Raw genomic sequence first — 27571 nt, forward strand, 5'->3', positions numbered from 1 at the left:
GGTAACTTTGTCATTTCTTAACGAATTTTGATGCCGTTTCGGCTATAGACTCACGTGCAACATCTGAGCACTTCTACCGTAGGAAATCGTCGATTTCGCTCAAATAAAGATTTGACGCTTAACTGAAAATCGAGTTTTTTCGCTAAAATGCGATTTTGGCCAAAACGGTAACTTTGTCATTTCTTAACGAATTTTGATGCCGTTTCGGCTATAGACTCACGTGCAACATCTGAGCACTTCTACCGTAGGAAATCGTCGATTTCGCTCAAATAAAGATTTGACGCTTAACTGAAAATCGAGTTTTTTCGCTAAAATGCGATTTTGGCCAAAACGGTAACTTTGTCATTTCTTAACGAATTTTTATGCCGTTTCGGCTATAGACTCACGTGCAACATCTGAGCACTTCTACCGTAGGAAAACGACGATTTCGCTCAAATAAAGATTTGACGCTTAACTGAAAATCGAGTTTTTTCGCTAAAATGCGATTTTGGCCAAAACGGTAACTTTGTCATTTCTTATCGAATTTTGATGCCGTTTCGGCTATAGACTCACGTGCAACATCTGAGCACTTCTACCGTAGGAAATCGTCGATTTCGCTCAAATAAAGATTTGACGCACCGAAAATCGACTTTTTTCGCTAAAATGCGATTTTGGCCAAAACGGTAACTTTGTCATTTCTTAACGAATTTTGATGCCGTTTCGGCTATAGACTCACGTGCAACATCTGAGCACTTCTACCGTAGGAAATCGTCGATTTCGCTCAAATAAAGATTTGACGCTTAACTGAAAATCGAGTTTTTTCGCTAAAATGCGATTTTGGCCAAAACGGTAACTTTGTCATTTCTTAACGAATTTTGATGCCGTTTCGGCTATAGACTCACGTGCAACATCTGAGCACTTCTACCGTAGGAAATCGTCGATTTCGCTCAAATAAAGATTTGACGCTTAACTGAAAATCGAGTTTTTTCGCTAAAATGCGATTTTGGCCAAAACGGTAACTTTGTCATTTCTTAACGAATTTTTATGCCGTTTCGGCTATAGACTCACGTGCAACATCTGAGCACTTCTACCGTAGGAAAACGACGATTTCGCTCAAATAAAGATTTGACGCTTAACTGAAAATCGAGTTTTTCGCTAAAATGCGATTTTGGCCAAAACGGTAACTTTGTCATTTCTTATCGAATTTTGATGCCGTTTCGGCTATAGACTCACGTGCAACATCTGAGCACTTCTACCGTAGGAAATCGTCGATTTCGCTCAAATAAAGATTTGACGCACCGAAAATCGACTTTTTTCGCTAAAATGCGATTTTGGCCAAAACGGTAACTTTGTCATTTCTTAACGAATTTTGATGCCGTTTCGGCTATAGACTCACGTGCAACATCTGAGCACTTCTACCGTAGGAAATCGTCGATTTCGCTCAAATAAAGATTTGACGCTTAACTGAAAATCGAGTTTTTTCGCTAAAATGCGATTTTGGCCAAAACGGTAACTTTGTCATTTCTTAACGAATTTTGATGCCGTTTCGGCTATAGACTCACGTGCAACATCTGAGCACTTCTACCGTAGGAAATCGTCGATTTCGCTCAAATAAAGATTTGACGCTTAACTGAAAATCGAGTTTTTTCGCTAAAATGCGATTTGGGCCAAAACGGTAACTTTGTCATTTCTTAACGAATTTTGATGCCGTTTCGGCTATAGACTCACGTGCAACATCTGAGCACTTCTACCGTAGGAAATCGACGATTTCGCTCAAATAAAGATTTGACGCTTAACTGAAAATCGAGTTTTTTCGCTAAAATGCGATTTTGGCCAAAACGGTAACTTTGTCATTTCTTATCGAATTTTGATGCCGTTTCGGCTATAGACTCACGTGCAACATCTGAGCACTTCTACCGTAGGAAATCGTCGATTTCGCTCAAATAAAGATTTGACGCACCGAAAATCGACTTTTTTCGCTAAAATGCGATTTTGGCCAAAACGGTAACTTTGTCATTTCTTAACGAATTTTGATGCCGTTTCGGCTATAGACTCACGTGCAACATCTGAGCACTTCTACCGTAGGAAATCGTCGATTTCGCTCAAATAAAGATTTGACGCTTAACTGAAAATCGAGTTTTTTCGCTAAAATGCGATTTTGGCCAAAACGGTAACTTTGTCATTTCTTAACGAATTTTGATGCCGTTTCGGCTATAGACTCACGTGCAACATCTGAGCACTTCTACCGTAGGAAATCGTCGATTTCGCTCAAATAAAGATTTGACGCTTAACTGAAAATCGAGTTTTTTCGCTAAAATGCGATTTTGGCCAAAACGGTAACTTTGTCATTTCTTAACGAATTTTGATGCCGTTTCGGCTATAGACTCACGTGCAACATCTGAGCACTTCTACCGTAGGAAATCGTCGATTTCGCTCAAATAAAGATTTGACGCTTAACTGAAAATCGAGTTTTTTCGCTAAAATGCGATTTGGGCCAAAACGGTAACTTTGTCATTTCTTAACGAATTTTGATGCCGTTTCGGCTATAGACTCACGTGCAACATCTGAGCACTTTTACTGTAGGAAATCGTCGATTTCGCTCAAATAAAGATTTGACGCACCGAAAATTGACTTTTTTCGCTAAAATGCGATTTTGGCCAAAACGGTAACTTTGTCATTTCTTAACGAATTTTGATGCCGTTTCGGCTAGAGACTCACGTGCAACATCTGAGCACTTCTACCGTAGGAAATCGTCGATTTCGCTCAAATAAAGATTTGACGCTTAACTGAAAATCGAGTTTTATCGCTAAAATGCGATTTTGGCCAAAACGGTAACTTTGTCATTTCTTAACGAATTTTGATGCCGTTTCGGCTATAGACTCACGTGCAACATCTGAGCACTTCTACCGTAGGAAATCGTCGATTTCGCTCAAATAAAGATTTGACGCTTAACTGAAAATCGAGTTTTTTCGCTAAAATGCGATTTTGGCCAAAACGGTAACTTTGTCATTTCTTAACGAATTTTGATGCCGTTTCGGCTATAGACTCACGTGCAACATCTGAGCACTTCTACCGTAGGAAATCGTCGATTTCGCTCAAATAAAGATTTGACGCTTAACTGAAAATCGAGTTTTTTCGCTAAAATGCGATTTTGGCCAAAACGGTAACTTTGTCATTTCTTAACGAATTTTGATGCCGTTTCGGCTATAGACTCACGTGCAACATCTGAGCACTTCTACCGTAGGAAATCGACGATTTCGCTCAAATAAAGATTTGACGCTTAACTGAAAATCGAGTTTTTTCGCTAAAATGCGATTTTGGCCAAAACGGTAACTTTGTCATTTCTTATCGAATTTTGATGCCGTTTCGGCTATAGACTCACGTGCAACATCTGAGCACTTCTACCGTAGGAAATCGTCGATTTCGCTCAAATAAAGATTTGACGCACCGAAAATTGACTTTTTTCGCTAAAATGCGATTTTGGCCAAAACGGTAACTTTGTCATTTCTTAACGAATTTTGATGCCGTTTCGGCTATAGACTCACGTGCAACATCTGAGCACTTCTACCGTAGGAAATCGTCGATTTCGGTCAAATAAAGATTTGACGCTTAACTGAAAATCGAGTTTTTTCGCTAAAATGCGATTTTGGCCAAAACGGTAACTTTGTCATTTCTTAACGAATTTTGATGCCGTTTCGGCTATAGACTCACGTGCAACATCTGATCACTTCTACCGTAGGAAATCGTCGATTTCGCTCAAATAAAGATTTGACGCACCGAAAATCGACTTTTTTCGCTAAAATGCGACTTTGGCCAAAACGGTAACTTTGTCATTTCTTAACGAATTTTGATGCCGTTTCGGCTATCGACTCACGTGCAACATCTGAGCACTTCTACCGTAGGAAATTGTCGATTTCGCTCAAATAAAGATTTGACGCTTAACTGAAAATCGAGTTTTTTCGCTAAAATGCGATTTTGGCCAAAACGGTAACTTTGTCATTTCTTAACGAATTTTGATGCCGTTTCGGCTATAGACTCACGTGCAACATCTGAGCACTTCTACCGTAGGAAATCGTCGATTTCGCTCAAATAAAGATTTGACGCACCGAAAATCGAGTTTTTTCGCTAAAATGCGATTTGGGCCAAAACGGTAACTTTGTCATTTCTTAACGAAATTTGATGCCGTTTCGGCTATAGACTCACGTGCAACATCTGAGCACTTCTACCGTAGGAAATCGTCGATTTCGCTCAAATAAAGATTTGACGCTTAACTGAAAATCGAGTTTTTTCGCTAAAATGCGATTTTGGCCAAAACGGTAACTTTGTCATTTCTTAACGAATTTTGATGCCGTTTCGGCTATAGACTCACGTGCAACATCTGAGCACTTCTACCGTAGGAAATCGTCGATTTCGCTAAAATAAAGATTTGACGCTTAACTGAAAATCGAGTTTTTTCGCTAAAATGCGATTTTGGCCAAAACGGTAACTTTGTCATTTCTTAACGAATTTTGATGCCGTTTCGGCTATAGACTCACGTGCAACATCTGAGCACTTCTACCGTAGGAAATCGTCGATTTCGCTCAAATAAAGATTTGACGCTTAACTGAAAATCGAGTTTTTTCGCTAAAATGCGATTTTGGCCAAAACGGTAACTTTGTCATTTCTTAACGAATTTTGATGCCGTTTCGGCTATAGACTCACGTGCAACATCTGAGCACTTCTACCGTAGGAAATCGTCGATTTCGCTCAAATAAAGATTTGACGCTTAACTGAACATCGAGTTTTTTCGCTAAAATGCGATTTTGGCCAAAACGGTAACTTTGTCATTTCTTAACGAATTTTGATGCCGTTTCGGCTATAGACTCACGTGCAACATCTGAGCACTTCTACCGTAGGAAATCGTCGATTTCGCTCAAACAAAGATTTGACGCTTAACTGAAAATCGAGTTTTTTCTCTAAAATGCGATTTTGGCCAAAACGGTAACTTTGTCATTTCTTAACGAATTTTGATTCCGTTTCGGCTATAGACTCACGTGCAACATCTGAGCACTTCTACCGTAGGAAATCGTCGATTTCGCTCAAATAAAGATTTGACGCTTAACTGAAAATCGAGTTTTTTCGCTAAAATGCGATTTTGGCCAAAACGGTAACTTTGTCATTTCTTAACGAATTTTGATGCCGTTTCGGCTATAGACTCACGTGCAACATCTGAGCACTTCTACCGTAGGAAATCGTCGATTTCGCTCAAATAAAGATTTGACGCACCGAAAATCGACTTTTTTCGCTAAAATGCGATTTGGGCCAAAACGGTAACTTTGTCATTTCTTAACGAATTTTGATGCCGTTTCGGCTATAGACTCACGTGCAACATCTGAGCACTTCTACCGTAGGAAATCGTCGATTTCGCTCAAATAAAGATTTGACGCACCGAAAATCGACTTTTTTCGCTAAAATGCGATTTGGGCCAAAACGGTAACTTTGTCATTTCTTAACGAATTTTGATGCCGTTTCGGCTATAGACTCACGTGCAACATCTGAGCACTTCTACCGTAGGAAATCGTCGATTTCGCTCAAATAAAGATTTGACGCTTAACTGAAAATCGACTTTTTTCGCTAAAATGCGATTTTGGCCAAAACGGTAACTTTGTCATTTCTTAACGAATTTTGATGCCGTTTCGGCTATAGACTCACGTGCAACATCTGAGCACTTCTACCGTAGGAAATCGTCGATTTCGCTCAAATAACGATTTGACGCTTAACTGAAAATCGAGTTTTTTCGCTAAAATGCGATTTTGGCCAAAACGGTAACTTTGTCATTTCTTAACGAATTTTGATGCCGTTTCGGCTATAGACTCACGTGCAACATCTGAGCACTTCTACCGTAGGAAATCGTCGATTTCGCTCAAATAAAGATTTGACGCTTAACTGAAAATCGAGTTTTTTCGCTAAAATGCGATTTGGGCCAAAACGGTAACTTTGTCATTTCTTAACGAATTTTGATGCCGATTCGGCTATAGACTCACGTGCAACATCTGAGCACTTCTTCCGTAGGAAATCGTCGATTTCGCTCAAATAAAGATTTGACGCTTAACTGAAAATCGAGTTTTTTCGCTAAAATGCGATTTTGGCCAAAACGGTAACTTTGTCATTTCTTAACGAATTTTGATGCCGTTTCGGCTATAGACTCACGTGCAACATCTGAGCACTTCTACCGTAGGAAATCGTCGATTTCGCTCAAATAAAGATTTGACGCTTAACTGAAAATCGAGTTTTTTCGCTAAAATGCGATTTTGGCCAAAACGGTAACTTTGTCATTTCTTAACGAATTTTGATGCCGTTTCGGCTATAGACTCACGTGCAACATCTGAGCACTTCTACCGTAGGAAATCGTCGATTTCGCTCAATTAAAGATTTGACGCTTAACTGAAAATCGAGTTTTTTCGCTAAAATGCGATTTTGGCCAAAACGGTAACTTTGTCATTTCTTAACGAATTTTGATGCCGTTTCGACTATAGACTCACGTGCAACATCTGAGCACTTCTACCGTAGGAAATCGTCGATTTCGCTCAAATAAAGATTTGACGCACCGAAAATCGACTTTTTTCGCTAAAATGCGATTTTGGCCAAAACGGTAACTTTGTCATTTCTTAACGAATTTTGATGCCGTTTCGGCTATAGACTCACCTGCAACATCTGAGCACTTCTACCGTGGGAAATCGTCGATTTCGCTCAAATAAAGATTTGACGCACAGAAAATCGACTTTTTTCGCTAAAATGCGATTTTGGCCAAAACGGTAACTTTGTCATTTCTTAACGAATTTTGATGCCGTTTCGGCTATAGACTCACGTGCAACATCTGAGCACTTCTACCGTAGGAAATCGTCGATTTCGCTCAAATAAAGATTTGACGCTTAACTGAAAATCGAGTTTTTTCGCTAAAATGCGATTTTGGCCAAAACGGTAACTTTGTCATTTCTTAACGAATTTTGATGCCGTTTCGGCTATAGACTCACGTGCAACATCTGAGCACTTCTACCGTAGGAAATCGTCGATTTCGCTCAAATAAAGATTTGACGCACTGAAAATCGACTTTTTTCGCTAAAATGCGATTTGGGCCAAAACGGTAACTTTGTCATTTCTTAACGAATTTTGATGCCGTTTCGGCTATAGACTCACGTGCAACATCTGAGCACTTCTACCGTAGGAAATCGTCGATTTCGCTCAAATAAAGATTTGACGCTTAACTGAAAATCGAGTTTTTTCGCTAAAATGCGATTTTGGCCAAAACGGTAACTTTGTCATTTCTTAACGAATTTTGATGCCGTTTCGGCTATAGACTCACGTGCAACATCTGAGCACTTCTACCGTAGGAAATCGTCGATTTCGCTCAAATAAAGATTTGACGCTTAACTGAAAATCGAGTTTTTTCGCTAAAATGCGATTTTGGCCAAAACGGTAACTTTGTCATTTCTTAACGAATTTTGATGCCGTTTCGGCTATAGACTCACGTGCAACATCTGAGCACTTCTACCGTAGGAAATCGTCGATTTCGCTCAAATAAAGATTTGACGCTTAACTGAAAATCGAGTTTTTTCGCTAAAATGCGATTTTGGCCAAAACGGTAACTTTGTCATTTCTTAACGAATTTTGATGCCGTTTCGACTATAGACTCACGTGCAACATCTGAGCACTTCTACCGTAGGAAATCGTCGATTTCGCTCAAATAAAGATTTGACGCACCGAAAATCGACTTTTTTCGCTAAAATGCGATTTTGGCCAAAACGGTAACTTTGTCATTTCTTAACGAATTTTGATGCCGTTTCGGCTATAGACTCACCTGCAACATCTGAGCACTTCTACCGTGGGAAATCGTCGATTTCCCTCAAATAAAGATTTGACGCACCGAAAATCGACTTTTTTCGCGCTAAAATTCGATTTTGGCCAAAACGGTAACTTTGTCATTTCTTAACGAATTTTGATGCCGTTTCGGCTATAGACTCACGTGCAACATCTGAGCACTTCTACCGTAGGAAATCGTCGATTTCGCTCAAATAAAGATTTGACGCTTAACCGAAAATCGAGTTTTTTCGCTAAAATTCGATTTTGGCCAAAACGGTAACTTTGTCATTTCTGAACGAATTTTGATGCCGTTTCGGCTATAGACTCACGTGCAACATCTGAGCACTTCTACCGTAGGAAATCGTCGATTTCGCTCAAATAAAGATTTGACGCTTAACCGAAAATCGAGTTTTTTCGCTAAAATGCGATTTTGGCCAAAACGGTAACTTTGTCATTTCTTAACGAATTTTGATGCCGTTTCGGCTATAGACTCACGTGCAACATCTGAGCACTTCTACCGTAGGAAATCGTCGATTTCGCTCAAATAAAGATTTGACGCTTAACCGAAAATCGAGTTTTTTCGCTAAAATGCGATTTTGGCCAAAACGGTAACTTTGTCATTTCTTAACGAATTTTGATGCCGTTTCGGCTATAGACTCACGTGCAACATCTGAGCACTTCTACCGTAGGAAATCGTCGATTTCGCTCAAATAAAGATTTGACGCACCGAAAATCGAGTTTTTTTGCTAAAATGCGATTTTGGCCAAAACGGTAACTTTGTCATTTCTTAACGAATTTTGATGCCGTTTCGGCTATAGACTCACGTGCAACATCTGAGCACTTCTACCGCAGGAAATCGTCGATTTCGCTCAAATAAAGATTTGACGCACCGAAAATCGAGTTTTTTTGCTAAAATGCGATTTTGGCCAAAACGGTAACTTTGTCATTTCTTAACGAATTTTGATGCCGTTTCGGCTATAGACTCACGTGCAACATCTGAGCACTTCTACCGTAGGAAATCGTCGATTTCGCTCAAATAAAGATTTGACGCTTAACCGAAAATCGAGTTTTTTCGCTAAAATGCGATTTTGGCCAAAACGGTAACTTTGTCATTTCTTAACGAATTTTGATGCCGTTTCGGCTATAGACTCACGTGCAACATCTGAGCACTTCTACCGCAGGAAATCGTCGATTTCGCTCAAATAAAGATTTGACGCTTAACCGAAAATCGAGTTTTTTCGCTAAAATGCGATTTTGGCCAAAACGGTAACTTTGTCATTTCTTAACGAATTTTGATGCCGTTTCGGCTATAGACTCACGTGCAACATCTGAGCACTTCTACCGTAGGAAATCGTCGATTTCGCTCAAATAAAGATTTGACGCTTAACCGAAAATCGAGTTTTTTCGCTAAAATTCGATTTTGGCCAAAACGGTAACTTTGTCATTTCTTAACGAATTTTGATGCCGTTTCGGCTATAGACTCACGTGCAACATCTGAGCACTTCTACCGTAGGAAATCGTCGATTTCGCTCAAATAAAGATTTGACGCACCGAAAATCGAGTTTTTTCGCTAAAATGCGATTTTGGCCAAAACGGTAACTTTGTCATTTCTTAACGAATTTTGATGCCGTTTCGGCTATAGACTCACGTGCAACATCTGAACACTTCTACCGTAGGAAATCGTCGATTTCGCTCAAATAAAGATTTGACGCTTAACCGAAAATCGAGTTTTTTCGCTAAAATTCGATTTTGGCCAAAACGGTAACTTTGTCATTTCTTAACGAATTTTGATGCCGTTTCGGCTATAGACTCACGTGCAACATCTGAGCACTTCTACCGTAGGAAATCGTCGATTTCGCTCAAATAAAGATTTGACGCTTAACCGAAAATCGAGTTTTTTCGCTAAAATTCGATTTTGGCCAAAACGGTAACTTTGTCATTTCTTAACGAATTTTGATGCCGTTTCGGCTATAGACTCACGTGCAACATCTGAGCACTTCTACCGTAGGAAATCGTCGATTTCGCTCAAATAAAGATTTGACGCACCGAAAATCGAGTTTTTTTGCTAAAATGCGATTTTGGCCAAAACGGTAACTTTGTCATTTCTTAACGAATTTTGATGCCGTTTCGGCTATAGACTCACGTGCAACATCTGAGCACTTCTACCGTAGGAAATCGTCGATTTCGCTCAAATAAAGATTTGACGCTTAACCGAAAATCGAGTTTTTTCGCTAAAATGCGATTTTGGCCAAAACGGTAACTTTGTCATTTCTTAACGAATTTTGATGCCGTTTCGGCTATAGACTCACGTGCAACATCTGAGCACTTCTACCGTAGGAAATCGTCGATTTCGCTCAAATAAAGATTTGACGCACCGAAAATCGAGTTTTTTTGCTAAAATGCGATTTTGGCCAAAACGGTAACTTTGTCATTTCTTAACGAATTTTGATGCCGTTTCGGCTATAGACTCACGTGCAACATCTGAGCACTTCTACCGCAGGAAATCGTCGATTTCGCTCAAATAAAGATTTGACGCACCGAAAATCGAGTTTTTTTGCTAAAATGCGATTTTGGCCAAAACGGTAACTTTGTCATTTCTTAACGAATTTTGATGCCGTTTCGGCTATAGACTCACGTGCAACATCTGAGCACTTCTACCGTAGGAAATCGTCGATTTCGCTCAAATAAAGATTTGACGCTTAACCGAAAATCGAGTTTTTTCGCTAAAATGCGATTTTGGCCAAAACGGTAACTTTGTCATTTCTTAACGAATTTTGATGCCGTTTCGGCTATAGACTCACGTGCAACATCTGAGCACTTCTACCGCAGGAAATCGTCGATTTCGCTCAAATAAAGATTTGACGCTTAACCGAAAATCGAGTTTTTTCGCTAAAATGCGATTTTGGCCAAAACGGTAACTTTGTCATTTCTTAACGAATTTTGATGCCGTTTCGGCTATAGACTCACGTGCAACATCTGAGCACTTCTACCGTAGGAAATCGTCGATTTCGCTCAAATAAAGATTTGACGCTTAACCGAAAATCGAGTTTTTTCGCTAAAATTCGATTTTGGCCAAAACGGTAACTTTGTCATTTCTTAACGAATTTTGATGCCGTTTCGGCTATAGACTCACGTGCAACATCTGAGCACTTCTACCGTAGGAAATCGTCGATTTCGCTCAAATAAAGATTTGACGCACCGAAAATCGAGTTTTTTCGCTAAAATGCGATTTTGGCCAAAACGGTAACTTTGTCATTTCTTAACGAATTTTGATGCCGTTTCGGCTATAGACTCACGTGCAACATCTGAACACTTCTACCGTAGGAAATCGTCGATTTCGCTCAAATAAAGATTTGACGCTTAACCGAAAATCGAGTTTTTTCGCTAAAATTCGATTTTGGCCAAAACGGTAACTTTGTCATTTCTTAACGAATTTTGATGCCGTTTCGGCTATAGACTCACGTGCAACATCTGAGCACTTCTACCGTAGGAAATCGTCGATTTCGCTCAAATAAAGATTTGACGCTTAACCGAAAATCGAGTTTTTTCGCTAAAATTCGATTTTGGCCAAAACGGTAACTTTGTCATTTCTTAACGAATTTTGATGCCGTTTCGGCTATAGACTCACGTGCAACATCTGAGCACTTCTACCGTAGGAAATCGTCGATTTCGCTCAAATAAAGATTTGACGCACCGAAAATCGAGTTTTTTTGCTAAAATGCGATTTTGGCCAAAACGGTAACTTTGTCATTTCTTAACGAATTTTGATGCCGTTTCGGCTATAGACTCACGTGCAACATCTGAGCACTTCTACCGTAGGAAATCGTCGATTTCGCTCAAATAAAGATTTGACGCTTAACCGAAAATCGAGTTTTTTCGCTAAAATGCGATTTTGGCCAAAACGGTAACTTTGTCATTTCTTAACGAATTTTGATGCCGTTTCGGCTATAGACTCACGTGCAACATCTGAGCACTTCTACCGTAGGAAATCGTCGATTTCGCTCAAATAAAGATTTGACGCACCGAAAATCGAGTTTTTTTGCTAAAATGCGATTTTGGCCAAAACGGTAACTTTGTCATTTCTTAACGAATTTTGATGCCGTTTCGGCTATAGACTCACGTGCAACATCTGAGCACTTCTACCGTAGGAAATCGTCGATTTCGCTCAAATAAAGATTTGACGCACCGAAAATCGAGTTTTTTTGCTAAAATGCGATTTTGGCCAAAACGGTAAGTAACTTTGTCATTTCTTAACGAATTTTGATGCCGTTTCGGCTATAGACTCACGTGCAACATCTGAGCACTTCTACCGTAGGAAATCGTCGATTTCGCTCAAATAAAGATTTGACGCTTAACCGAAAATCGAGTTTTTTCGCTAAAATGCGATTTTGGCCAAAACGGTAACTTTGTCATTTCTTAACGAATTTTGATGCCGTTTCGGCTATAGACTCACGTGCAACATCTGAGCACTTCTACCGTAGGAAATCGTCGATTTCGCTCAAATAAAGATTTGACGCTTAACCGAAAATCGAGTTTTTTCGCTAAAATGCGATTTTGGCCAAAACGGTAACTTTGTCATTTCTTAACGAATTTTGATGCCGTTTCGGCTATAGACTCACGTGCAACATCTGAGCACTTCTACCGTAGGAAATCGTGGATTTCGCTCAAATAAAGATTTGACGCTTAACCGAAAATCGAGTTTTTTCGCTAAAATGCGATTTTGGCCAAAACGGTAACTTTGTCATTTCTTAACGAATTTTGATGCCGTTTCGGCTATAGACTCACGTGCAACATCTGAGCACTTCTACCGTAGGAAATCGTCGATTTCGCTCAAATAAAGATTTGACGCACCGAAAATCGAGTTTTTTTGCTAAAATGCGATTTTGGCCAAAACGGTAACTTTGTCATTTCTTAACGAATTTTGATGCCGTTTCGGCTATAGACTCACGTGCAACATCTGAGCACTTCTACCGTAGGAAATCGTCGATTTCGCTCAAATAAAGATTTGACGCACCGAAAATCGAGTTTTTTTGCTAAAATGCGATTTTGGCCAAAACGGTAACTTTGTCATTTCTTAACGAATTTTGATGCCGTTTCGGCTATAGACTCACGTGCAACATCTGAGCACTTCTACCGTAGGAAATCGTCGATTTCGCTCAAATAAAGATTTGACGCTTAACCGAAAATCGAGTTTTTTCGCTAAAATGCGATTTTGGCCAAAACGGTAACTTTGTCATTTCTTAACGAATTTTGATGCCGTTTCGGCTATAGACTCACGTGCAACATCTGAGCACTTCTACCGTAGGAAATCGTCGATTTCGCTCAAATAAAGATTTGACGCTTAACCGAAAATCGAGTTTTTTCGCTAAAATGTGATTTTGGCCAAAACGGTAACTTTGTCATTTCTTAACGAATTTTGATGCCGTTTCGGCTATAGACTCACGTGCAACATCTGAGCACTTCTACCGTAGGAAATCGTCGATTTCGCTCAAATAAAGATTTGACGCTTAACCGAAAATCGAGTTTTTTCGCTAAAATTCGATTTTGGCCAAAACGGTAACTTTGTCATTTCTTAACGAATTTTGATGCCGTTTCGGCTATAGACTCACGTGCAACATCTGAGCACTTCTACCGTAGGAAATCGTCGATTTCGCTCAAATAAAGATTTGACGCTTAACCGAAAATCGAGTTTTTTCGCTAAAATTCGATTTTGGCCAAAACGGTAACTTTGTCATTTCTTAACGAATTTTGATGCCGTTTCGGCTATAGACTCACGTGCAACATCTGAGCACTTCTACCGTAGGAAATCGTCGATTTCGCTCAAATAAAGATTTGACGCACCGAAAATCGAGTTTTTTCGCTAAAATGCGATTTTGGCCAAAACGGTAACTTTGTCATTTCTTAACGAATTTTGATGCCGTTTCGGCTATAGACTCACGTGCAACATCTGAGCACTTCTACCGTAGGAAATCGTCGATTTCGCTCAAATAAAGATTTGACGCACCGAAAATCGAGTTTTTTTGCTAAAATGCGATTTTGGCCAAAACGGTAACTTTGTCATTTCTTAACGAATTTTGATGCCGTTTCGGCTATAGACTCACGTGCAACATCTGAGCACTTCTACCGTAGGAAATCGTCGATTTCGCTCAAATAAAGATTTGACGCTTAACCGAAAATCGAGTTTTTTCGCTAAAATGCGATTTTGGCCAAAACGGTAACTTTGTCATTTCTTAACGAATTTTGATGCCGTTTCGGCTATAGACTCACGTGCAACATCTGAGCACTTCTACCGTAGGAAATCGTCGATTTCGCTCAAATAAAGATTTGACGCTTAACCGAAAATCGAGTTTTTTCGCTAAAATGCGATTTTGGCCAAAACGGTAACTTTGTCATTTCTTAACGAATTTTGATGCCGTTTCGGCTATAGACTCACGTGCAACATCTGAGCACTTCTACCGTAGGAAATCGTCGATTTCGCTCAAATAAAGATTTGACGCTTAACCGAAAATCGAGTTTTTTCGCTAAAATTCGATTTTGGCCAAAACGGTAACTTTGTCATTTCTTAACGAATTTTGATGCCGTTTCGGCTATAGACTCACGTGCAACATCTGAGCACTTCTACCGTAGGAAATCGTCGATTTCGCTCAAATAAAGATTTGACGCACCGAAAATCGAGTTTTTTTGCTAAAATGCGATTTTGGCCAAAACGGTAACTTTGTCATTTCTTAACGAATTTTGATGCCGTTTCGGCTATAGACTCACGTGCAACATCTGAGCACTTCTACCGTAGGAAATCGTCGATTTCGCTCAAATAAAGATTTGACGCACCGAAAATCGAGTTTTTTTGCTAAAATGCGATTTTGGCCAAAACGGTAACTTTGTCATTTCTTAACGAATTTTGATGCCGTTTCGGCTATAGACTCACGTGCAATATCTGAGCACTTCTACCGTAGGAAATCGTCGATTTCGCTCAAATAAAGATTTGACGCTTAACCGAAAATCGAGTTTTTTCGCTAAAATGCGATTTTGGCCAAAACGGTAACTTTGTCATTTCTTAACGAATTTTGATGCCGTTTCGGCTATAGACTCACGTGCAACATCTGAGCACTTCTACCGTAGGAAATCGTCGATTTCGCTCAAATAAAGATTTGACGCTTAACCGAAAATCTAGTTTTTTCGCTAAAATGCGATTTTGGCCAAAACGGTAACTTTGTCATTTCTTAACGAATTTTGATGCCGTTTCGGCTATAGACTCACGTGCAACATCTGAGCACTTCTACCGTAGGAAATCGTCGATTTCGCTCAAATAAAGATTTGACGCTTAACCGAAAATCGAGTTTTTTCGCTAAAATTCGATTTTGGCCAAAACGGTAACTTTGTCATTTCTTAACGAATTTTGATGCCGTTTCGGCTATAGACTCACGTGCAACATCTGAGCACTTCTACCGTAGGAAATCGTCGATTTCGCTCAAATAAAGATTTGACGCACCGAAAATCGAGTTTTTTCGCTAAAATGCGATTTTGGCCAAAACGGTAACTTTGTCATTTCTTAACGAATTTTGATGCCGTTTCGGCTATAGACTCACGTGCAACATCTGAACACTTCTACCGTAGGAAATCGTCGATTTCGCTCAAATAAAGATTTGACGCTTAACCGAAAATCGAGTTTTTTCGCTAAAATGCGATTTTGGCCAAAACGGTAACTTTGTCATTTCTTAACGAATTTTGATGCCGTTTCGGCTATAGACTCACGTGCAACATCTGAGCACTTCTACCGTAGGAAATCGTCGATTTCGCTCAAATAAAGATTTGACGCTTAACCGAAAATCGAGTTTTTTCGCTAAAATTCGATTTTGGCCAAAACGGTAACTTTGTCATTTCTTAACGAATTTTGATGCCGTTTCGGCTATAGACTCACGTGCAACATCTGAGCACTTCTACCGTAGGAAATCGTCGATTTCGCTCAAATAAAGATTTGACGCACCGAAAATCGAGTTTTTTTGCTAAAATGCGATTTTGGCCAAAACGGTAACTTTGTCATTTCTTAACGAATTTTGATGCCGTTTCGGCTATAGACTCACGTGCAACATCTGAGCACTTCTACCGTAGGAAATCGTCGATTTCGCTCAAATAAAGATTTGACGCTTAACCGAAAATCGAGTTTTTTCGCTAAAATTCGATTTTGGCCAAATCGGTAACTTTGTCATTTCTTAACGAATTTTGATGCCGTTTCGGCTATAGACTCACGTGCAACATCTGAGCACTTCTACCGTAGGAAATCGTCGATTTCGCTCAAATAAAGATTTGACGCTTAACCGAAAATCGAGTTTTTTCGCTAAAATTCGATTTTGGCCAAAACGGTAACTTTGTCATTTCTTAACGAATTTTGATGCCGTTTCGGCTATAGACTCACGTGCAACATCTGAGCACTTCTACCGTAGGAAATCGTCGATTTCGCTCAAATAAAGATTTGACGCTTAACCGAAAATCGAGTTTTTTCGCTAAAATTCGATTTTGGCCAAAACGGTAACTTTGTCATTTCTTAACGAATTTTGATGCCGTTTCGGCTATAGACTCACGTGCAACATCTGAGCACTTCTACCGTAGGAAATCGTCGATTTCGCTCAAATAAAGATTTGACGCTTAACCGAAAATCGAGTTTTTTCGCTAAAATTCGATTTTGGCCAAAACGGTAACTTTGTCATTTCTTAACGAATTTTGATGCCGTTTCGGCTATAGACTCACGTGCAACATCTGAGCACTTCTACCGTAGGAAATCGTCGATTTCGCTCAAATAAAGATTTGACGCTTAACCGAAAATCGAGTTTTTTCGCTAAAATTCGATTTTGGCCAAAACGGTAACTTTGTCATTTCTTAACGAATTTTGATGCCGTTTCGGCTATAGACTCACGTGCAACATCTGAGCACTTCTACCGTAGGAAATCGTGGATTTCGCTCAAATAAAGATTTGACACTTAACCGAAAATCGAGTTTTTTCGCTAAAATGCGATTTTGGCCAAAACGGTAACTTTGTCATTTCTTAACGAATTTTGATGCCGTTTCGGCTATAGACTCACGTGCAACATCTGAGCACTTCTACCGTAGGAAATCGTCGATTTCGCTCAAATAAAGATTTGACGCACCGAAAATCGAGTTTTTTTGCTAAAATGCGATTTTGGCCAAAACGGTAACTTTGTCATTTCTTAACGAATTTTGATGCCGTTTCGGCTATAGACTCACGTGCAACATCTGAGCACTTCTACCGTAGGAAATCGTCGATTTCGCTCAAATAAAGATTTGACGCACCGAAAATTGCTAAAATGCGATTTTGGCCAAAACGGTAACTTTGTCATTTCTTAACGAATTTTGATGCCGTTTCGGCTATAGACTCACGTGCAACATCTGAGCACTTCTACCGTAGGAAATCGTCGATTTCGCTCAAATAAAGATACACATCTTGACGCTTAACCGAAATCAACGCAGAGTACTTGCTAAAATGCGATTTTGGCCAAAACGGTAACTTTGTCATTTCTTAACGAATTTTGATGCCGTTTCGGCTATAGACTCACGTGCAACATCTGAGCACTTCTACCGTAGGAAATCGTCGATTTCGCTCAAATAAAGATTTGACGCTTAACCGAAAATCGAGTTTTTTCGCTAAAATGCGATTTTGGCCAAAACGGTAACTTTGTCATTTCTTAACGAATTTTGATGCCGTTTCGGCTATAGACTCACGTGCAACATCTGAGCACTTCTACCGTAGGAAATCGTCGATTTCGCTCAAATAAAGATTTGACGCTTAACCGAAAATCGAGTTTTTTCGCTAAAATGCGATTTTGGCCAAAACGGTAACTTTGTCATTTCTTAACGAATTTTGATGCCGTTTCGGCTATAGACTCACGTGCAACATCTGAGCACTTCTACCGTAGGAAATCGTCGATTTCGCTCAAATAAAGATTTGACGCTTAACCGAAAATCGAGTTTTTTCGCTAAAATTCGATTTTGGCCAAAACGGTAACTTTGTCATTTCTTAACGAATTTTGATGCCGTTTCGGCTATAGACTCACGTGCAACATCTGAGCACTTCTACCGTAGGAAATCGTCGATTTCGCTCAAATAAAGATTTGACGCTTAACCGAAAATCGAGTTTTTTCGCTAAAATTCGATTTTGGCCAAAACGGTAACTTTGTCATTTCTTAACGAATTTTGATGCCGTTTCGGCTATAGACTCACGTGCAACATCTGAGCACTTCTACCGTAGGAAATCGTCGATTTCGCTCAAATAAAGATTTGACGCACCGAAAATCGAGTTTTTTCGCTAAAATGCGATTTTGGCCAAAACGGTAACTTTGTCATTTCTTAACGAATTTTGATGCCGTTTCGGCTATAGACTCACGTGCAACATCTGAGCACTTCTACCGTAGGAAATCGTCGATTTCGCTCAAATAAAGATTTGACGCACCGAAAATCGAGTTTTTTCGCTAAAATGCGATTTTGGCCAAAACGGTAACTTTGTCATTTCTTAACGAATTTTGATGCCGTTTCGGCTATAGACTCACGTGCAACATCTGAGCACTTCTACCGTAGGAAATCGTCGATTTCGCTCAAATAAAGATTTGACGCTTAACCGAAAATCGAGTTTTTTCGCTAAAATGCGATTTTGGCCAAAACGGTAACTTTGTCATTTCTTAACGAATTTTGATGCCGTTTCGGCTATAGACTCACGTGCAACATCTGAGCACTTCTACCGTAGGAAATCGTCGATTTCGCTCAAATAAAGATTTGACGCTTAACCGAAAATCGAGTTTTTTCGCTAAAATGCGATTTTGGCCAAAACGGTAACTTTGTCATTTCTTAACGAATTTTGATGCCGTTTCGGCTATAGACTCACGTGCAACATCTGAGCACTTCTACCGTAGGAAATCGTCGATTTCGCTCAAATAAAGATTTGACGCACCGAAAATCGAGTTTTTTTGCTAAAATGCGATTTTGGCCAAAACGGTAACTTTGTCATTTCTTAACGAATTTTGATGCCGTTTCGGCTATAGACTCACGTGCAACATCTGAGCACTTCTACCGTAGGAAATCGTCGATTTCGCTCAAATAAAGATTTGACGCACCGAAAATCGAGTTTTTTTGCTAAAATGCGATTTTGGCCAAAACGGTAACTTTGTCATTTCTTAACGAATTTTGATGCCGTTTCGGCTATAGACTCACGTGCAACATCTGAGCACTTCTACCGTAGGAAATCGTCGATTTCGCTCAAATAAAGATTTGACGCTTAACCGAAAATCGAGTTTTTTCGCTAAAATGCGATTTTGGCCAAAACGGTAACTTTGTCATTTCTTAACGAATTTTGATGCCGTTTCGGCTATAGACTCACGTGCAACATCTGAGCACTTCTACCGTAGGAAATCGTCGATTTCGCTCAAATAAAGATTTGACGCTTAACCGAAAATCTAGTTTTTTCGCTAAAATGCGATTTTGGCCAAAACGGTAACTTTGTCATTTCTTAACGAATTTTGATGCCGTTTCGGCTATAGACTCACGTGCAACATCTGAGCACTTCTACTGTAGGAAATCGTCGATTTCGCTCAAATAAAGATTTGACGCTTAACCGAAAATCGAGTTTTTTCGCTAAAATTCGATTTTGGCCAAAACGGTAACTTTGTCATTTCTTAACGAATTTTGATGCCGTTTCGGCTATAGACTCACGTGCAACATCTGAGCACTTCTACCGTAGGAAATCGTCGATTTCGCTCAAATAAAGATTTGACGCACCGAAAATCGAGTTTTTTCGCTAAAATGCGATTTTGGCCAAAACGGTAACTTTGTCATTTCTTAACGAATTTTGATGCCGTTTCGGCTATAGACTCACGTGCAACATCTGAACACTTCTACCGTAGGAAATCGTCGATTTCGCTCAAATAAAGATTTGACGCTTAACCGAAAATCGAGTTTTTTCGCTAAAATTCGATTTTGGCCAAAACGGTAACTTTGTCATTTCTTAACGAATTTTGATGCCGTTTCGGCTATAGACTCACGTGCAACATCTGAGCACTTCTACCGTAGGAAATCGTCGATTTCGCTCAAATAAAGATTTGACGCTTAACCGAAAATCGAGTTTTTTCGCTAAAATTCGATTTTGGCCAAAACGGTAACTTTGTCATTTCTTAACGAATTTTGATGCCGTTTCGGCTATAGACTCACGTGCAACATCTGAGCACTTCTACCGTAGGAAATCGTCGATTTCGCTCAAATAAAGATTTGACGCACCGAAAATCGAGTTTTTTTGCTAAAATGCGATTTTGGCCAAAACGGTAACTTTGTCATTTCTTAACGAATTTTGATGCCGTTTCGGCTATAGACTCACGTGCAACATCTGAGCACTTCTACCGTAGGAAATCGTCGATTTCGCTCAAATAAAGATTTGACCCTTAACCGAAAATCGAGTTTTTTCGCTAAAATTCGATTTTGGCCAAATCGGTAACTTTGTCATTTCTTAACGAATTTTGATGCCGTTTCGGCTATAGACTCACGTGCAACATCTGAGCACTTCTACCGTAGGAAATCGTCGATTTCGCTCAAATAAAGATTTGACGCTTAACCGAAAATCGAGTTTTTTCGCTAAAATTCGATTTTGGCCAAAACGGTAACTTTGTCATTTCTTAACGAATTTTGATGCCGTTTCGGCTATAGACTCACGTGCAACATCTGAGCACTTCTACCGTAGGAAATCGTCGATTTCGCTCAAATAAAGATTTGACGCTTAACCGAAAATCGAGTTTTTTCGCTAAAATTCGATTTTGGCCAAAACGGTAACTTTGTCATTTCTTAACGAATTTTGATGCCGTTTCGGCTATAGACTCACGTGCAACATCTGAGCACTTCTACCGTAGGAAATCGTCGATTTCGCTCAAATAAAGATTTGACGCACCGAAAATCGAGTTTTTTTGCTAAAATGCGATTTTGGCCAAAACGGTAACTTTGTCATTTCTTAACGAATTTTTATGCCGTTTCGGCTATAGACTCACGTGCAACATCTGAGCACTTCTACCGTAGGAAATCGTCGATTTCGCTCAAATAAAGATTTGACGCACCGAAAATCGAGTTTTTTTGCTAAAATGCGATTTTGGCCAAAACGGTAACTTTGTCATTTCTTAACGAATTTTGATGCCGTTTCGGCTATAGACTCAGGTGCAACATCTGAGCACTTCTACCGTAGGAAATCGTCGATTTCGCTCAAATAAAGATTTGACGCTTAATCGAAAATCGAGTTTTTTCGCTAAAATGCGATTTTGGCCAAAACGGTAACTTTGTCATTTCTTAACGAATTTTGATGCCGTTTCGGCTATAGACTCACGTGCAACATCTGAGCACTTCTACCGTAGGAAATCGTCGATTTCGCTCAAATAAAGATTTGACGCTTAACCTTGTATACGGCAGGAAGCAAATTTTAGGTATCAAAAAATGAAAAACGTTTCAAGAAAAATTTGTTTCAAGAAAATTTGTTTACTAAAAAAAATAAAAATTTTACCTTTGTTTATGTACTTGTCTATTAACGCAGACATGTTTTTCTATATGCTTTTGTATAAATTAAATAAAAAATCTTTTTTTTTTTAAGACCAACACAAGTTGGCGGTAGAGGATTATCCCAAATCTGCGTTACAGTTGTATGTTGTTCATGATGACACTTTTTTGTTCTTTGTGCTTGGTGTAGTTGTAGTTTAAAGTGTTGCACATTTGTGATAAGCTAAGTAGAGGTTTATGAAGGTTTGCTTCAACAATTCTAAGAAAAATATGCTTGGTATTCTGTGTTTCAAATCGTCGCAAGCGCAGTAACTTCGTTTGCTTTGCAAAATTGTAAATTGCTTGTAATGCTGTATGTTTTTGTTCCTGTGTAAAATAACGGCGCTGGTCTAGAATCCTACCACAACGTTGGGCGCTGGTCTAGAATCCTACCACATTATTAAAACAACACACAATATTTGAGTTAGGGTGTCGGTTAGTGTTTGGGTAAGGGTGGGTTAAGTATTAATATATTCATTATTTAATAATAATACTTGACCCACCCTAACCCAAACGCTAACTCCGCACCCTAACCCAAATAATTTGCATTGTGGTAGGATTCTAGACCAGCGCCCAACGTTGAAATGATTATTAAGCAATGCATAATATGTGGGTTAGGGTGTCGGTTAGTGTTTGGGTGTGGGTAGGTCAAGTAATATTGTTTAACACTATTACTGGACTCACCCAAACCCAAACGCTAACCGGCACCCTAACCAAAATAATGTTCGTTGTGGTAGGATTCTAGACGAGCGCCAAAATAACATGTGACATAAGTTAATGAAAGCTGTCTGCTTGTCTGAAAACTGTCTGAAAACAGCAATTTTTTGTTTTATCTTTTATAACTTAATTTATATGATTGCCCGCCTTATTTTGTGATATGGAATCGGATAAAGATTTTCCGGCGCTGGTCTAGAATCCTACCACAGTTATGAAATCAACGCACAAAATTGAGTTAGGTTGCGGGTTAGCGTTTGGGTGTGGGTGGGTCAAGTATTATTATATTATTTATTTAATAATAATAATACTTGACCCACCTTAACCCAAACGCTAACCCGCAACCTAACCCAAATAATGCGCTTTGTGGTAGGATTCTAGACCAGCGCCGATTTTCCAAATGCTTCTGGGTAAGTTCAATTGAATTGTTTTTTGCTGAACCGTTTTTGAAAAGGCATATGTCTCGTAGCATGTTTAAGATTATTACTCTTATAGCACTGCAAGGTGCTGTGTTTGTCCGGTGTCAGCTGGTCATGACAACAGATATAACTGGGTTTTAATCCAGCAGGTGCATAATGTCAACATTTTAATGTGTGACACCTACTCAATATATCTAAGCTCATCTGGACAAAAAACTGATATTGAATAACATTTCGGTTGCAGACCTCCATCACATAAAGGCAAATTGAATTTCATTATGCCTGGCAGCATAAGCAACAAGCCCAGGTTGAACAGTAAGGCCTGTGCGGCGGATTTATAAACACCTAAAATGGGCGAAAATGTAAAATGTTGAAAAACGATGTTTAAATTTAAGGAGTTTAGTCGTTTTGCCGTTTATTCGGGCAGGTGTTTAGGGCTAGTATTCAATGTTTCGAAATCAATTCCACAAAATTTTGTGAGGTGAACAATTTTATTATGCAAAAAAATTAGTAAAATTTGAAAAGCGCATATTGAATACAATGAAAGTGTTCATGCAAACCAAAATAGGTATGCGATAATTAGTAATAAAGGGAAAAAATAAATAAAAACAACAAAATATATATTAATAAGTGCTATACTTAATGATTTTCAAGGTGGGGTATTTAATAGTTGTTTAAAAACATTTATAAACAAAGAGCAACAACTTAAGATATTAACAAGCTCAAGTATTAATAAAGTATAACTTAACAATTTGTTCAACAACTGTTGTACAAATTTAATGCTCATTCCATCCACTAATATACAAATGCAGTGATGCTGCTTGGTGGTTCAAAGGTTTGCTCAGTAAAGGCCGCAAACAGCTCTTCTTTTTAGAAGACGAGTAGACCATGGATACCTAAAAAATAAAATTTACTTCAATATATTTTACTGCAATGATTAAAATCCTACGCTGTTAAACTGTAACTGAACAATTTTTTTTTTATTTGCTATACCTAGGAAATTTTACAAAGTTGCCTACCATAACATGTCATGTCATTAAACTATGTTTTAGTCTGTCACTCATCACTACTAAAACATATTCTTATGACATGTACTAAGTTTGTGGCAATGCATACTTTAAAAACATAGCATTAGGAAATGTAATATTTATGCTAACTTCTAACTTAATGGCAACGCATTGTGAAACAAGTTCATTTTTATCATATTGTCATCTTTATGCCCATTAAAAGTTAAAAAAAAGGTTTACCAAATTTGTAAACCATTTAAATCACTTTCAGATAAAAGGTTTTACACAAGAGGCAGATTGTTGTATTAGCCATTATGTGCTATTCAAATAGTTGCTTAAATGAGTGAGACAGAATAAGCAACTGTTTTTCTCTTATAAAACATTCGTATTTACAATAAAATTCTTAAAAAAATATTCTTGGTATTCTGTGTTTCAAATCGTCGCAAGGGCAGTAACTTTGTTTGCTTTGCAAAATTGTAAATTGTTGTAATGCTGTATGTTTTTCTAAAAGTTCCTGTGTAAAATAACATGTAACATAAGTTAATGAAAACTGTCTGCTTATTAAACAGCAATTTTTTGTTTTAACTTTTATAACTGAATTTATATGATTGCCCGCCTTATTTTGTGATATGGAATCGGATAAAGTTTTCCAAATGCTTCTGGGTAAGTTCAATTGAATTGTTTTTTTGCTAAACCGTTTTTGAAAAGGCATATGTCTCTTAGAATGTTAAAGATTATTACTCTTATAGCACTGCAAGGTACTGTGTTTGTTCTGTGTCAGGTTGTCATGACAACAGACATAACTGAGTTTTAATCCAGCAGGTGCATAATGTCAACATTTTAATGTGTGACACCTACTCAATATATCTAAGCTCTGGACAAAAAAACAATTATTGAATAACATTTCGGTTGCAGACCTCCATCACATAAAGGCAAATTGAATTTCATTATGCCTGGCAGCATAAGCAACAAGCCCAGGTTGAACAGTAAGGCCTGTGCGGCGGATTTATAAACACCTAAAATGGGCGAAAATGTAAAATGTTGAAAAACAAAGATGTTTAAATTTAAGAAGTTTAGTCGTTTTGCCGTTTATTCGGGCAGGTGTTTAGGGCTAGTATTCAATGTTTCGAAATCAATTCCACAAAATTTTGTGAGGTAAAGAATTTAATTATACAAAAAAAATTAGTAAAATTTAAAAAAGGGCATATTGAATACAATGAAAGTGTTCATGCAAACCAAAATAGGTATGCGATGATTAGTAATAAAGAGAACAAATGAATAAAAACAACAAAATATATATTTATAAGTGCTATACTTAATGATTTTCAAGGTGGGGTATTTAATAGTTGTTTAAAAACATATATAAACAAAGAGCAACAACTTAAAATATTAACAAGCTCAAGTATTAATAAAGTATAACTTAACAATTTGTTCAACAACTGTTGTACAAATTTAATGCTCATTCCATCCACTAATATAAAAAAGCAGAGATGCTGCTTGGCGGTTCAAAGGTTTATCATTTTTTTTCTTACAGTCGGACACCGCCGTCGACGCGCGTGGCCTCCCAGGATGGGACAAGGTCGACAGACTCGCCGAAGTGATGGTCGGATTTGAGGGGCAAGCTTTAACGGAGGCCGCCTGCCAGCAGATTGTCGAGTTGTGGCAGGACCTCGATGAAATGGACAAGCGGCCACTAAAATTTGCCCAAAAGTTCCCCGAATCGTCGACCGGGAGGTTCCGCCGCGTCAAGTGCAAGACGCATCACGTCGGCGCGCAAACGGCTGCCAGGTACGTGCCTGTGGTTTGCGCCACTGCTGCCTTTGCTTGGTTGCTTTACCTAACCCTTCCTTTTGCGACAGGGCGTTCACCAGCGGTGGCGAAGCGGCTTTCGCACTCTCGGCTCATGTCGGCCATTTTCATGCGACTCTGCGATCGCCCTATGTCCCCGACGAAAGCAACGTCCGGCCACTACTAGATGTCGCAGTGGAAGACAGTTGTAATCAAGTACAACGAGCTCCGTCGTAGCTTGATCAACAGCCGCGTGTACGAACGGACCGGCTTGCAACTGCTTCCTGTCAACGAAACGACAGTAAACAAGTGTTGAGTGGCGTTTTTGGTAATTTGTACTACTTAAAACAACAGTGAATTTACCCCTTGTCATGTACTTAGGTACAAGGACCGGACGCGGCTTTCCTCCCAGAAGACGTTGCTGCAGGGTACTCCGTGTCCTGTGGCCACAACGATCAGCGCCGAATCGCTGCCCGCTATCCTGCGACGTCCGGTCTCGCCGACACCGTGAGCGCAGCCAACCCTGCAACTGCCCCATCCGGAAGACACGGTCGGGCTTGCTGCCGTCAGAAAGCGGCAGGCGCCTCCGCAAAGTCCAGCTTCCACTTCCAACGATATGCCAGGTAATTATGCGTGCAGTTGTGTTTGTGCTTATCTATCGCAGACTTTTTCATCATGCTTAACGTGCAACTGTTGTTTATTTTCCAGAGAACTCCCCGCCGCGAGATACATGTTGCGCACCACCGTTGACCGGCGCCGCAAGCAGCAGTGAATCGAGGCCGCCCGCCTTGGCCTCCCGCAACCCGCCGCGATGCCTAGCAAGCAGTACGACTGCAAAAAGTGCGGGTTGGCCGCTGTAAAGATCACCGGTCATTCGCAGTACTACGGTCAGGCGTACTGCCCAAACGAGCCGGAGCAAATCCCGCTGAAGGAGTGGCAGGCCCAAAAGCGCGATATGCGGCGAGCCCGCAAAGCTGCCGATGCCACGCCGGCAGCTTCGTTGAATTAACGTGCCTTTGATTCGCAATATCACTGTTTTTTTCTCGTATCTTGCCTGGTGTTCCCGCACTGTGTATTCTCTATATGCTATATTTTTTCCCGCACTGTGTATTCTATATGCTGTATTCGTTCCCGCAATGTGTATCTGTGTGCCGTGATTTGTTGCGTTATTTTTGCCGAGTTCATTAAAAACCTCGCATATTCCGACAAACAAGCTTGGTGCTACGCAGTTGGTTAAGTCAGGCTTTGTAGCGGGAATTGAGCAGTTTTTGAGTCATCAAAATAGCCGTCGAAAAAATTTGCAGCGGTTTAGGAATGACAAGTGTTTTTTGTTGCGTGCGACATGAATAAAATAGGGCTTGGAGAAATACCTAATACACGAGGCACAACAATACACAAAAGTAGACTTTGTTTTGCATAAAAAACGAGATGGACAATTTTTTTGTCAAGAAAAAACTAAAATTTGCAAAAAAGAACAATTTTTTGCCCAAAAAACGCATTTTGCCAAAAAAAAAAAAAAAACAATATTATTATTTTGCAAAATAAATGAATTTTTTTAAAGCGGAGCGCTAGAGTAAAGAACAAAGAAGATCGTCTTCCCCCAATCGTTAAAAAAATTGGCCGGCAGGATTTCCCCCGGCCTTATTGCGCCGCTGGGCTTTTCCCCCCTTTACCCCCCTCGAGTCGAAGATTGCGGCCCAGCTTAAACTAAACGAATACGGTGAAATATTTGTGAATGATTTTGGGAAAATTTTAATTCGACTATCTGCAGCGCAGTGTCTTAAGTTTCATATACGGACGCTGAGTTTCAAGCACGCATTTCGCCATCTGCAAAACTAAACGAAGATTATTTTTCCCGGGTGTCATTATGTCACGATTAGCGCAACATCTGCGCAAGCAGTAGTATGCCAAGTCAGCAAAATACAAGCTGCTGTCGAGGGAAAATAAGTCGCGTCAATTGTACACTAAATACGTGGTCTTAGAATATGCTTACCGGGAAAAAATTGTGATAATTATCATAAAATAAAAATCACGACTTGGAAACGTGCAAGACAGTAACAGTTTACCTTTTAGGAAACTGCTTCAGTTAAAAAAATGCCGTTGTTACACCATCATTGGATATTAGCGCAGACAGCGAACAGCGAGGATGATGAGCTGCCTAACTCGACGTTTTTAGCAAGATAAAAAAGAAAGAAGTTTATCGTAGCGTTTTTAATTGTCGAATACGCACTCTCTTATCCACCCTGAAGCAATAAC

The 27571-nt window shown here is 39.4% G+C and overlaps 1 protein-coding gene and 1 pseudogene across 1 annotated transcript; both read left to right on the plus strand.

Annotated features, from left to right (window-relative positions):
- Window positions 1-25502, plus strand: part of LOC146148623 (uncharacterized) — a 51097-nt pseudogene extending 25595 nt beyond the window's left edge.
- LOC146148624 (uncharacterized) lies at window positions 24032-26516 on the plus strand. Its single transcript, XM_083387790.1, has 5 exons — window positions 24032-24190; window positions 25062-25315; window positions 25387-25616; window positions 25697-25938; window positions 26024-26516. Exons 3-5 carry the CDS (start codon window positions 25503-25505, stop codon window positions 26085-26087), a joined length of 420 nt encoding a protein of 139 aa, XP_083243916.1. The 5' UTR covers window positions 24032-24190; window positions 25062-25315; window positions 25387-25502; the 3' UTR covers window positions 26088-26516.
- The last annotated feature ends 1055 nt before the right edge of the window (window positions 26517-27571 follow it).

This window comes from Ascidiella aspersa, chromosome 4 (genome assembly GCF_963924565.1).
Source record: "Ascidiella aspersa chromosome 4, kaAscAspe10.2, whole genome shotgun sequence".
Lineage (NCBI taxonomy): Eukaryota > Metazoa > Chordata > Ascidiacea > Phlebobranchia > Ascidiidae > Ascidiella > Ascidiella aspersa.

Coding starts and splice junctions, on each gene's coding strand:
- LOC146148624 (XM_083387790.1), top strand. CDS start 25,503: ATGTCGCAGTGGAAGACAGTTGTAATCAAGTACAACGAGCTCCGTCGT. Junction 25,617..25,696: donor TTCCTGTCAACGAAACGACA/GTAAACAAGTGT, acceptor TCATGTACTTAG/GTACAAGGACCGGACGCGGC. Junction 25,939..26,023: donor CACTTCCAACGATATGCCAG/GTAATTATGCGT, acceptor TTTATTTTCCAG/AGAACTCCCCGCCGCGAGAT.